The following is a 13,346-nucleotide window of genomic DNA, read 5'->3' as shown; positions in this document are numbered from 1 at the left end:
ACTGCCTAAAAAGCAACACTCACAGGTGTTTACCATAGGTTTAATGCTTCATTTTGTACTACACAGAATAGAACTCACTCCTAGCAAGATCCTAACATTAGGGTACACAGTCTGTAACGAGACACTGAAAGAGCTTAGTACCTTCTAAAACTGCTCCTAACCCATACAGTTTGACATTTAAAAGTGCAAGCTCAAGATGTGACATTTACTATGCAAACTGTTTTCATCCCACCCCATCCCCACTTTAATTTTATAATGCCTAGAAAACAAATTAAGTCCCTAATAATTCAATGAATTGTAATGAAGTGTAATGGTGTTTTTGTTCAGAGCTCTATTGGCTTTTACGGGATGTTATACAGAGGTAGATTTCATTACCCTCAGTGCAGAAAGAGCATCTTGAATTGGTTAAAACAAAAATCCATGTAAAATCCATGTCTTGTAGACTTCTACTTAAAATAATGCTTTTCAACAACCATCCCCATCTTCTCTTTTTCCCCACCTTCTCTTTTTCCCCACAACTGAACAAAAAGTGCATTTTGATCTCCAGAGGATTTAGCTTGTTTTTCTTCAAATTTATTAGCTTCTGTAATTATATAGTCCATTTTATTGTTAAATCAGAAACAGTAAGAGAACATTCTAGGTTGGTATAGTCATTTTACAATGAGCATATCAGCTACAATACCTTTACCTAATGTTGTCAGAAAACCAAAAAAGATCAGAACAGCAATTGATTTATTTTTTTGACAAACCTGCTTATTGAGATATCACCTATTCTGTAAGGAAGAAAATACTCAAAAAATAAAAAAGTTAAAATTTAGTTAAAAGCTTTACTTGTTTGGGAGCAATCTCATAAAACTCTTTTTAATATGAGCACTTCACTTCACAAAATGAAAAACTATTTACACCGTTTTGCTTGCAGTTTGGTCACATTATCTACACACATTTGCAGAAGATCTTAGGCAAAATAGGTATGTATCTTCTTCTGACATAGGCTATCAGATTGATTGCACATTTTCCTTTCACATAATGGCTCTCCTATAGTGCACTGAAGTCAGTGATCACTGTCTAATTACATTCTCATTTTAATTTATGGCTCAACAATAAAATCAATACCACTTCAAACCCAAATATCCAAGTGGCTGAATTACATATAGTGTGAAACATGTGGATTCCACTTTTTTAGACCTGATTTTCAAAAGAATGATATATCTCACTAGCACAATTAACAAACTGTGCAAAGAAAGAAACAACCTTTGCATCAAATTGGTTTGAAAATCAAGGCATCTTGCCAAATTCTGTCAACTGATTTCCTGCTAGTTACATCTCATTTAAAAAATGTTCATTTCCTGATGGCACTACAATGAACTTCTCAGCACGCGATTACTGAATTACAGTATCTTTTACATATATATGCTATATTTAGGCCAATAATGTAATTTCCATGTTACACAAAATCATTGCCTTCACAAGCAGAGTTGCTACATACATTCACAGTTTCAATAGATTGTAATTAGCTTCTCCAGTTGTGCTTTAAAAATTCCGAATATTTTCCAACAGTAAGTGCAAAGCAAATGTCTTATGCAGCTACAATTGGTCACAGAGTTATAAACTCCAAAATTACGAGAAGAGCCTTCTCTCATTCTCCATTTTCATCACCTGCTTTTTCAGGTATGACCTCCAGACTTCGACGAGGCTTTGAGATTTCTGCATTTTCAGTGCCTGGCTTATTAAGTCCACATGAAAGAGTGGCATAATGGATTTGCTTCAGATTCTCCAGTGCTTCATTTTTAGCATATTTGAGAAGATCAGCTTGTCCCTGTAGGGAGAAAAAATGCAGTTAGAATACACATTTGATAACAGCATTTTCTTCTCTTTCACCCTTCTGCTTGGTTTGGATTAAAAGTATAGTTGTCTTGCTGAAAAAAAAATCAAAAAAAACCCAAAAGAAAGACCAAAAACCAAACCAACCAATGAAACAAACAAAAACTCCTCAAAAACCAAAACAAAACTCAAATACGGATTATTTAGTGTTAAAAAGGATCAAGCTCTTTGCTTTCTCTGAAGGCAATCAGTGGCATCAGCAAAGGGGTAGGGGTAATTTCTTCCTAACAGTTTTCAAGCAAGTAATCTCTGCTGTATTTTTAATCCATGGGGACTATAAATGTTTCTGCATAATGAAAACTGTGACGATTGATTTTAATACCTCAGGGAGCCATTTAAAGCTTTCCTGGTTTTTTGGTTCCTAGGGATTTGTTTTCCTTAGCAATGTGATTCACTCAATAGCAGGATAGTAAAGGACCAATGCTTGTCAATGCATGAAATATGAAAACACAGACTGGCGAGCAGCACATAAAAAGGACAGTGATGACAAAGACTTCACAGGGCTGTCTGCAGTTCAGCACTATCGCTATCCCTCTGCAGAATTACAGAATCATTTAGTTTGAAAAAGCCCTTTAAGACCACCAGGTCCAACCATTAACCTAACACTGCCAAGTCCACCCCTAAACCACGTCCTTAAGAGCCACATCAATCTTCCTCTTCATAGCAATTAAGTTATAAGCAAAGCTGTAAGAGGAATTGTCCCAGGCTTAGGTCATTTGGCTCTTGTTCTACAGTCCTCCATCTCTCTGTATTGATTAAAGCTCTCTAACAGCAACAGCTCTCACTGTGGACTGTGGCCAGCCTTCCCTGCAGCTGGTATCTGCCTACCCTGCCCACTTGCAGCAAATGAGCAAGGCTGCAGCACATGGTGAGCATGTCTGTCTTACTGGTGGGCACAGAGAAGGTCAAAAACAAGAGCAGCAAGTCTGCAAGGGCCAAAGTGATTGTGCTGTGCTCGTGCTCCTAAGGGAGAACTGCTCCACAGCTCACAGGAAAATACCTGAAGGAGACAAATTCATACCTGAAGGGGGGAAATACACACACACACACACACACACAAAATCCAGGTACTGTAGTTCCTTGAGACTGCCAGTACCAGTGTCCAATGAGATATGAACACTGACTGCACCTTCTCCTGTCATGTCTGTTCCTCCTGGGTAAATTCTGTCTCCTGACAGACATTTCTCTTGAAGACATGCTAGCATCTCTTCCAAAGATATACGTTGCCTCTCCTCTGCCAAATAGGGTTGAAATGCATCTTTACCTCTTGATTTTAAAAATACAGGAGTAGAGATAGAATAGCAGTCAGACAAAAACGTGTGCACTCATGGTGTGATACTTCTGATGCTTCTTTAGCAACTCAGAACATAAATACTATCCAATGAAGAGAGCAGACTTATGTCTTTGAGACCCACAAATTGAAAACAAATTTTACTTTCTTCAAAGAAATAATGTTCCCCCTCCCCTCACCCAAGACAATAATAGCCGAAGTCTTTTTTCTGATCACCAGACAGGAAAAAATCTAGAATGTCATCAATCATAGCACAAGCTTCAGTAATATTTTCTTCTAAAGGGCTACTTTTTATAAAAATCACATACTTTTTTCCAAACTTACAAACAACTAAAAGCTAATTTAAAACACTCCAGCACACTAAATGAGTCATATCTGGAGTGCATCTGTTTCTAGCCCAAGTTCTCTTTTACATGGATTAGTAGAATATAGTTCTGGAATTTTAATCAAGTTGTTTATTATAGGCAGAGCTGCTAGCAAGCAGTCTATTAATAAGGTTGCCCAAAACTTCTCAGTTAAAAAAAACACCCCTGCTTTCAGTTCCTTACATGCTTGCCAAACTTTAACTACTTAAGCTGATACTTTCTATGCAGGATTTTTGCCATTGGCAGATTTTATTATTATTTCTGTTTAATATAGTTCTTTAACCTCATCCATATGGTTCATTCAGTTCTGAGAATAAAGATGGGGAAATGCCATCAGAAGTTTGTTAACAATCTTTATACTTCCTTCCCTACTCTCACTTGGGGTAGGGACTTGTAATTGGAATGACTACAGGGCAGTAGATCCAAGTTAAGAGCTTTCAATAAACAAAAATCAGATTTTGAATGTGGTTAGTACAATCACTGAGAATTCCACTCTTGATCATCCTTCAACTCGACAGCTCCAGCAATGTGGTAAGAGAATGTGTATTCCATTCCCACAGAATAATGAATGTGCATTAGGAAAAAAGTTGGGTTTTTCCTGGATGGCTTCTCCAAGCCACCAACACTGGGTTGCCAAGGCAAGCAGGCCAAAAGCCAGACTAGAGGGGAGGAAGGAAGAGCCTGAGACAGACTCTGGAGAAGAGGCAGATGGGGAAAAGGAGGGTGCAAGAGGAATCTCTGGGACTGACCTGGTAAGAAGCCTAGGGCTGCTGAAAGGGAAGCCGGACTGCATTATACAAGGTGGATGCTAGATCTTACTGCAAGACGAGATGGTGAAACACAAACACAGTGCAACAACAATAACTTTGGATCTGACAGGTGAGCAGAGAAAGGGAAAGATTGAGGTAACATTTGGGATTGGAATACAGAAAGAAAACAAATCAACAAAATCCACCACATTGAAAGTAGCCTGAAAATTATATACAAGTAGAAGAACTAACAACCCCAAAAGAGTGAGAGATTGGTAATGAGAATAAAAGCTGGTGAGAAAGAAAAACAAAAACACTGAGCAGGGAGAAGGCTGCTGAACGCAATAAATTGGGTAAGGTGATGAGAAAATGAAAATTAACACTCATTGGGAAGGATCTCTAGAGGTGGCAAGGAGGAAGAAGAAAATATTAGGCACCAAGGGGGAACAGAATAGTGGATGTAGGAAAGCAGGGAAGAAAAAATCAGGGGTTAGCAGGAATGGCTGGTTTGCAGCAGGGAACTGAGAGTATCTGGACAATTCTAATAAGGGAAGATGAACTTCGAAGACAAAAGAGGATCTAGGAGAAAGCCTGGATTATTGCAGACACTGTGTTCAGACTAAATACATTTGACCAAGTAGTAGCACGTTCAGACCAGGGTGAAATAGAAAAATGCACCAGTGCTCATTACTCTCTTCTCCAATGCTCAGAATTTCTGAATGCCATTGAACTCAGAAAAATATTTGTGAAACCAGCTGTGTCGCCATTATTTACCGGTATGTCTTGACCTCAAGATAAAACAAGAGACACCACTACTACCAAAAATGCCATGAGCTCAAGTGAGAGAGCTCTGCACGATTTGTGTGAAGTGCCTATTTCTGTTGATCTACCATCGTGAAGATGTATGCTGGGGAAATGAAACAGCATGCCTGCACCTCAAAGATTCAAGCTGTAGTCACAGTGAACACCACTGAAAAGTAATACAATGCATCAGAAAGGCAGAAAATTTAAAAAGTCATCCAGATCTGGATAAAAACTGCCATCATACTCTCAATTAAACAATCGCAAAGACTTTCTTTCTAGTTAGGTATCAAATGTCTCTTCTCCAAGGGCTCTCAAGGTTCAGTTTCAATTCTGTTTATTTTATGCATCCTGATTTTCACAGTAAGTGCTGTTGACTTAATAGCAAAGTCAGATAACTGCAAGCTGGAACATGGGAATCTCTCAGATCTGTGGACTACTCAGGGGTCTTCCACCTTCTTAGCAGCCTCAAATGACTGTAGCAACTTGCTCTGATAAAATGCATATTGTAAAGTCAATACAAGAGATCTACAAATAGCTCAAACTTTAGGCAAGCAGATTTATCTTAAGGGAGTTCCAAAAACCCCACATTCCAAGAAATAAGCTGGTTTGCACAGAGAACTCGATGCTGGCATCTGAAGCAGTTGTAGAAGAAAAAGAGTGTGTTTCTTGCAGAGTGGAAGGGCTGTCTTCACCAGGCTTTCATCTCAGATTAAGTCAAAATGTAAATTAATTTAGTCCTTAGTGTTGTCTGGCAAGCACACCAAAACACTTGAATTGACTTCCAGCACTGTGGTTAACAGGCAGCTTGTAGTAATTCCCAACTGGGAGTAGGATGGATCTGGGCCTTGCAGAGCACTGGGAGAGCGCTCTCCTCACAGCAGAACGCTGCAACCACTGCTACCTTTCCTTCACCATGGTTAAAATTCACTTACAGAACTGAGCACTCTGTAACTTGAATATTTCATGTTCACAGGCTTCAGAAAAAGTTGTTTTCTAGGCAGACATGAAAAACGACCTTAAAGAAGTCAAAGAACAAAACTGATATTCATTCAAAAGCTTTTAGTAAACAGCAGCAATAAAGAATATGGATTAATTTGGAAGCCCAATTCAGTACCCTTTAAACCTCTCTGGCCCAATATGCCTGTGTCATCTAATCTGGTTTATTTTTTCTTAAATCAATGTTAAAAACATTCTGTTTGTTTTGAAAGTTTTGGCTAAGAGGCAGTGTTTTATATCATAATTAGTAACTGAACTCCATAACAGAAACTGAAAACAAACCCAAAATGGTTCCTATCAGTTCTTGTACATCCAAAATGAGGTACCATTTCAGAGTCAGTCAGATATGGAATCAACTAGAATGTCTCAGCACAGCTACCTTCATAAGCTTTTATGTATTCACTCATGATATTCAATTAACTAGTTCTTGAACCTGAAAGTAAAATTGTACAGATGACATTTAAAATAACTGCATGAGCATCCTTTCCCCAAAAAATCCCAAGAAACTCTATCATTAATGACTGGTCTTTAGCTCAGGGTCTGGAAGCCAAAGCTCCTATCAGGAAATGCAAGAAGCCACTATCCCTTTCTCCTCAAAGTACAACAGAACATTGCTTTGAGCTCCTCAGAGTACAACAAAACATTGCTTTGAGCAACCTGGTGGAGTGGGACGTGTCCCTGCCAATGGCAGCAGGGTTGAAACTGATGATCTTTAAGGTTCTTTTCAACCCCAGCCATTCTATTATTCTGTGACACATTACAGTGTTCCATGCCCAGCTGACATGCTTTGAGTGAAGTTTTGGAATCAGGACAAAAGGCCTTAACTTCCTAACTTCTAAATAAGGGATTAATTAGGAGACAAAATCCCATCAGTCCAGCAACATCAAGAGACTAGTAGCTTCAGATATTTAAATTGAACTGGGATGTCTTCTGAGGACCTATAGGACCAGGCAGCAACTATCAGAGGCTTTATGAATGCTCTGTGGCTGCCGGAATTCACTTGGAGATTTGGTTGAAAAAGTTCAGATTATTTAAAAAGTAGTAAGAAGCTGCAGTCCTGCAAGTGCCTTGAATGTTCCATTTATAAATACATTTTTTTTAAAATACTGTAGGTGCAGAACTAATGCTATTACAGAGATAACAGATGCCATGGACTGCATGCCTTGTAAGAGAAAGTAATTAATATCATATAATGTGACATGCCTAAAAGCTCATAGCCAACAAGAAACATCTAACAAATGCTGAAGTTAGGAGTCCCACCTTCATTCCAAATATTTCCATTGATCTCTCCCTTTGTCTTTAGAACAAAGCTCTTTAGCTCTTCATTGCCAAGACTAATTTACAGTTGCTGTTACGTTCTTCCTATGGGCATCTCAAATTCTGAGCCTTATAGAGGGTTTTTCTCCAAGTTTTTCTATGCCAGACAAGTCCATGAATTTTTACAATAGGCTGTAGGAGTCTGCTGCAACAGCACTTAAGAGTGTTTTTCCTTCTTCAACAGTGTACTTTTGGCAGAAAATGGGATTATCTATATTTAGAAAATATGAGCCTGAGTAGTAACAATAAATAAATTACTAGCAAATAACTGTCTATTTGAAAGAGATGGATATTCTAGCAGTTTACAATCTCTGAATCAGGCAACAGACCAAATTTACTCTGAGTGATGTTGTGAAGTTAAATATCTCTGTGTACATATACGGGGTGAATAAGAATGGGCATGTGTGCATATACACATACACAAATTGGATGGAAGTATTTCAGCTGAATTCAAACATACTATACTATTAACAAATTTGGCCACACGGCTTCAAATTAAGAAAAATTAAATCCTTTAAAGCAGTAACTGTAATGCATATGCATGCAAAACACATAGATATACTTAATAACTTTAGCATCAGATGTTCTAAACAAAGTTTCCCTAGAATTAAGCTGTCAATTTTGCTATTTTATCAAACTTTCCATTGCATCAACTGCAGTCAAAATGTCCCAACTGAAAGAGAACAATCAATATGTATCTCGAGGGTAAAATGCAGCTTGATCAGTTTGGAAAACACATTAACCACACCATGTGAGCATGCCATGAGTCCTCTGTGCAGGAGCTGAGGATGGCACTCATGCAGGATTATTTAGTAAGGCTGTTCAGAGCCCCACAATAATCCCTGTATCATAGCTAAGAGTCCACATCTTTATTGTGTTTCCACGTTCATTTTTGTACTATTTGAGAAGGAAGTTAATTTGAAGGCAGGGAATTCAACACATAAAAGAAATCCTTAAAGTGGTTCAGATTGTTGCTCTTCTGTTCAATTTCTACTTAAATGTGGATGTTCACTTTTCATCCCTGTTATCTCATAATTTTTTGAGAACTGGGAACATGGCAATGGAAAGACAGTGAGATGGAAATTATGATTGCAGATCTTTTTCTCCAGACAGGAAATGTGTCTTAGAAACTGTTTAACTTCTGTTTAATTATATGATACGAAAGTATGGTTATAGCCCACAGTTAAAGAGTTTGGAGAGGAAAACCTCAGTGTGTCACTTCAAACAAATCTCACTTTTAACTTTCTGTATATCTAAATGTGAGCAACAGGACTTAGCAGATGCCTGAACTGCAGTACCTGTAAAATAACTTTAAAGATGTTCTGTAATGCCTCCTGTTAAAATTTCAACAACAGGCTGATTAAAATCTCACCTTTTTTTTTTAACTGATGTATTAATTATGGGACTAATTGTACCTTCCAAAAGAAAGGATCTTAATCTCTGACTAGAAAAATACCACCCAATCAATGTTGAAGAGATTTTCTCAATAATCTCTTCAAAAGGAAGGCCTTCTAACTTTATAACTATGTTACAATCCTAAGGACATGTACACAAGCCCTTCAGTGCTCCTCAGAGCCACACCTGCCATGTGGCTCCTCCAATTCCTGGCGAACGCAGGAATCACGACTTCACATTTCAGTCACTCACCAACTGCAAACCTCCCCCCCACCAACCCTTATGTTCAGAATGTAAAGCAGAGATGAAGCAAAGGTACTGCTGTTTCAGGAAGCATTAAAATAGATTTGCCTATCCAAGCTGGTATCTGACACCTTTGACAGAAAAAAAGGGATAGGAATTTATTTCTTTGACATTCACCCAAAGCCACTGAACTAACTCTACTCTATCCTCTGGGAAGCACAGGACTGATACATTACACATCCCATACACTGTCTTCAGGAAACTCTGTTCTGATACAGGAAATGTGATATTCTGGTCCTTTACCTATAAGCAGAACCTGCATATTTTTAGAATGCATTAACTGTACATGCTGTAGCAAATTTCACCAGTTTTTGATTCTCCTCTGCATTGGATTTGTGCAGTATAACACAAGAGGGATTGGAGCACCAAGTGACCTCATGAAAAGCTTAACAGTTCAAACCAGCATGGAAAGCTGGAGAAATACATATGCATTACTGCTTTTCTGTCATAGTTCACTGTAAGAAGAGGCGGTATGAAACCATATTTTCAAGAAGAACTAAAAATAAAAACTAGGTGGGAGAAAATAATTTTCTTTATAATTAAAACAGACTTTATAGTCCAATGTTGTGAAGAAGTATTTGATTGAGTAGGAGAGAAGAACTCACTAGTGGATGTAAACACCAAACTTGAATAATTTGAGCTAGAGTCGAGGGAATAAATTAAGGGAGGCAGTTTTGCTATCTCTACTAATTTTGATATACTCTGCTGAGATCAAAGATCACCGATAGGAAACCTGAACTGTTCCACATTCTAGTTTCCTGAAGGTCTCTGGCTGAAAGCTTTTCTTATACTTCACCATTTAGCCTTTTGTCAAAATGTAAGCAAATGTGCTCAACAAAATGTAAAGAGAGTCTCCAGCTCACACACTCAATTTATCCCAGTCTGGATTATGAACACAATTTGCTTCTACCATTAACCACCATTCATCATCGACTGCAGCAGTAACAGCTTCCCTTTTGTTTTTCAGTAACTGCATTAACCTTAACACTTCAAATCACAAAACAGGGTTTTTCAGTAACTGCATTAACCTTAACACTTCAAATCACAAAACAGGGTTTAAACAATGGCATAGCTGCTTTCCAGCCTGAGCCGCTTTGCAGAAGCCAAGAGTCATTGTTTCAGCCGGTATGAAAGGATCCTGCCAGTGTTAAAAGATTGCAAGAAGAAAATGTCAGACAAACTAAATGAAATAAGCTTCCATAACACTGCATGAGAATAAAAAGTCATATTGAGACTCTGCTGTGTTTCAGGTTATATAAATCAAACTGACTATGATTATAGAAGTGAATAAAGCCAGCTGAACTGTGACACAGAGTAATGACCAGTAAAAATATCAGAATTACAGTCTTGAACAGAAAAATACAGTAACTAACCAAAGGAAGACACATTACCTTTAAAATTGTAATGTTCCACGTAAAACTTTCTACTGATTTTTGTAGTTTTCTTTCTTTTAGGCCTTCTCTTGCTCCTATATTGTGCAGGTTTTCATGAAACTCCATTGCTGTAGTGAATAAAAGAGGGACAAATATAGTATCTATTTTAGTGCATTTTTGTGATCATAGAGATAGCAACTTGAAACTAATGAGGCTAAAAGACAGAGAAAAAGCTTCAGAAATTTTATTCTTCAAGCACAAATCTATCTGATGTAGTAAGATTCAATGTTATACAACATGCCAATACATCCAAATCTGTCTAAGACAAAATCCATGGAAGCACCTGTTAGGTCATTGCTATACCAAAGATGGAGCCCAGCAATTATTTCCTATAGAAATATAATCTCTAAGCACAACTGAATGTGTTGTACCACATGTAAAAACCTTTTTGTAGTTGCTATAGGATGGAAACCGTAATTTCATTAACTACTCTGGCCCAATAAATTTCTTTTGTGCCTTACTCTTTTATGCATTTACATCACAGTTGTCCAGCTTACAATTTATATCACGGAGTCTGCTCAGAAACTAGGCACTTTACCTTATCCCTGAGAATAAAGGAGTAACTGTGAAGGAGGAATGCCAAGTGAACTTGCCAAGGAATGCCAACAATATTTTACCACACCATGTAAATTACTGTGTCCACAAAATCTGTATCTGACAAACTGCAAATCAAAAATTTTTGGTAAAATTTAGATTAGCTCGATCTAAGCACTGAGCAGACCAAATGAATTTGTTTTAACACAGCACAGATAGCAGAAACATAATTTCCTTTCCATGCTGCTGTTACAAGCCATATAAAAATAAACTTTAAACTGTTTCTTTCACACAGGAGAAGTCAAATGTCCTTCCATGGGTACACAGAGCAACTAACATGGATTACAGCTACCCTCCTATGAAGGTCATAGCTCAGTTGTGCTCTCAGGATCTCCATCTAATAATGTACAGGGTATTTTGAGGTCAAAAGTTGCCAAGTGGTTGTGACATACACCTATGAACATAATAGTTAAAGCACAAATTATACTTTTAACTATGTTATTTGCTCAGTGAGTGTATGTACTTCAAAATTTACAAGTACTTTATTACCATGAATAAGCACAAGAACTTGGTTTGGGTGTCAATCTGAGAGAAGACTGACTTTTAAGGACATTATCTCTTCTTCACAATCTCTTTATCCTACACTCATGTCTCATTAAAAGAAAGAGAGATGACTGAATGTTTCCATTGTACATTTCCTTACCTAACTCCCACATACACACACACACATATTTAAAAAGTATTCATAGATTCATTTGAAAGGCAAAATTGTTCTTTCTACCCTTTCTTACTATTTTAAATTTTGCTACAAGAAAAATAAATGGCAAATATTTTCCCAAATTAACATAGTGTATAATTTTTATTTCAATCACTTCTCTACAGCTCTCCCTCTGCTGTCTCAAATATAATGTTCATCTTATATTTCCCCAAAACAAATTTCTAAACAGGTGAGAAATTAAAGTTCATAAACCCATCATTGTTCTAAGTATCCATTTCCCATTCATATCAACCAAAATAATAAACTCCCAATATGATTATGGAAAGAAAAGATTATACACAGATCCCTATTTACAATATTACACTTCTAGAGCCATCACAACAGTACAGATTTTCTGATCTGTACAATGACTTCTGAGACATACTGACAAACTTTTGAAGTTCTGCACCTCATTTCCATCTTAAACTTATTGCTTTTTAAGTCAGTGGACAGCAGCAATCGATAATAACTTGAACTAAAGAAGAAAGATAATGCTGCAGCATTATTCTTAATATCAGAAAGATATTAAGAATAATGCTGACCGCCTGCATGTTAAAAGTGGAATTGGTGCTTTGTAGATTTCAGATTATTTTGATATATACAAAGCTCATGATATCACAAACGTGGACACAATGGTGACTGTGTATTCTGCCAGCCAGAATATGTTCACCAACAACCTTCTGTGGTGATGCTCTTCCCAGTCTACACTCATGCTATGACACATTTCTGTCCTGCCAAAGCCATTCCACCCCAGCTAAGTACACTTGGAAGTTGGCAGGAACGTCTCATCACCCTTCTTCAGAAAATGAAGCAGTCAGATCATGCCAACAGGGCACACACATGTAAGCCCCCAGCTGACAGGTGCCTCCTGCTTAAACACCACTAATATTGGTACTGATACTGAAAGGGGCATCCTCAACATCTCTCACAGACTGGCAAACTCCTCATCATCATGCTACACTAAACCTAAAAACACAAGCAGGAACAAGCAGATTTGAATTTTATTTCTGCTTCCATTACTAGCTCTTGCCTGATTAATTGAAACAAATTATTTCATCTCTTTGTCTCCGTTTTTCCATCTGCTGAAAGGAATGACTTGTATTTGGTACACAATATATGGACAATTAAATTTTAGAGCATGAATGCAGCACAACATTTAACTGTTGACTATGTCTCTCTTGGCATTCATCTAGTATGTTCTCACTTGGTTTTCTTGCACTTTGCCTTGGAATTATTTCATGCTTTAACTATGGCAAAGGAATAACACAAGTGTTAAATTCCAAAATTAAACTTATTACAAGATAACAGAAAAAGGAAAAAAGAGGAAAGACATTCTCATTTACAGCTAAATTAATAAAATAATTTACATGTCCATATAAACCCATGTAAATATGCCTTTAGGATATGCTTACAAAGAAAATTCAAGGTTAAATTACTTTTTTATATAAACAATTTTCTGTCTCTTTGCAAATAAAAATTCAGCTCTCACTCTCATTAAGATATAATAAACAAGTCACTTTT

The 13,346-nt window shown here is 37.3% G+C and overlaps 1 protein-coding gene across 1 annotated transcript in view; it reads right to left on the bottom strand.

Moving 5' to 3' along the window:
• Positions 1 to 551: 551 nt before the first annotated feature.
• PLCL2 (phospholipase C like 2) overlaps positions 552 to 13,346 on the bottom strand; it is a 100,166-nt gene continuing 87,371 nt past the window's right edge. Inside the window, exons 6-7 of the mRNA XM_066555107.1 lie at positions 10,493 to 10,602; positions 552 to 1,816 (exon numbers count right to left, since the gene is read on the bottom strand). Of these exons, the coding sequence (XP_066411204.1) occupies positions 1,637 to 1,816; positions 10,493 to 10,602 (290 nt within the window). The 3' untranslated portion in view covers positions 552 to 1,636. The remainder of the gene's footprint in view (positions 1,817 to 10,492; positions 10,603 to 13,346) is intronic.

Source organism: Molothrus aeneus, chromosome 1 (genome assembly GCF_037042795.1).
Source record: "Molothrus aeneus isolate 106 chromosome 1, BPBGC_Maene_1.0, whole genome shotgun sequence".
In the NCBI taxonomy this organism is placed as follows: domain Eukaryota; kingdom Metazoa; phylum Chordata; class Aves; order Passeriformes; family Icteridae; genus Molothrus; species Molothrus aeneus.
The sequence above is the reverse complement of the archived record's forward strand: the minus strand, read 5'-3'. Positions and strand labels throughout refer to the sequence as shown.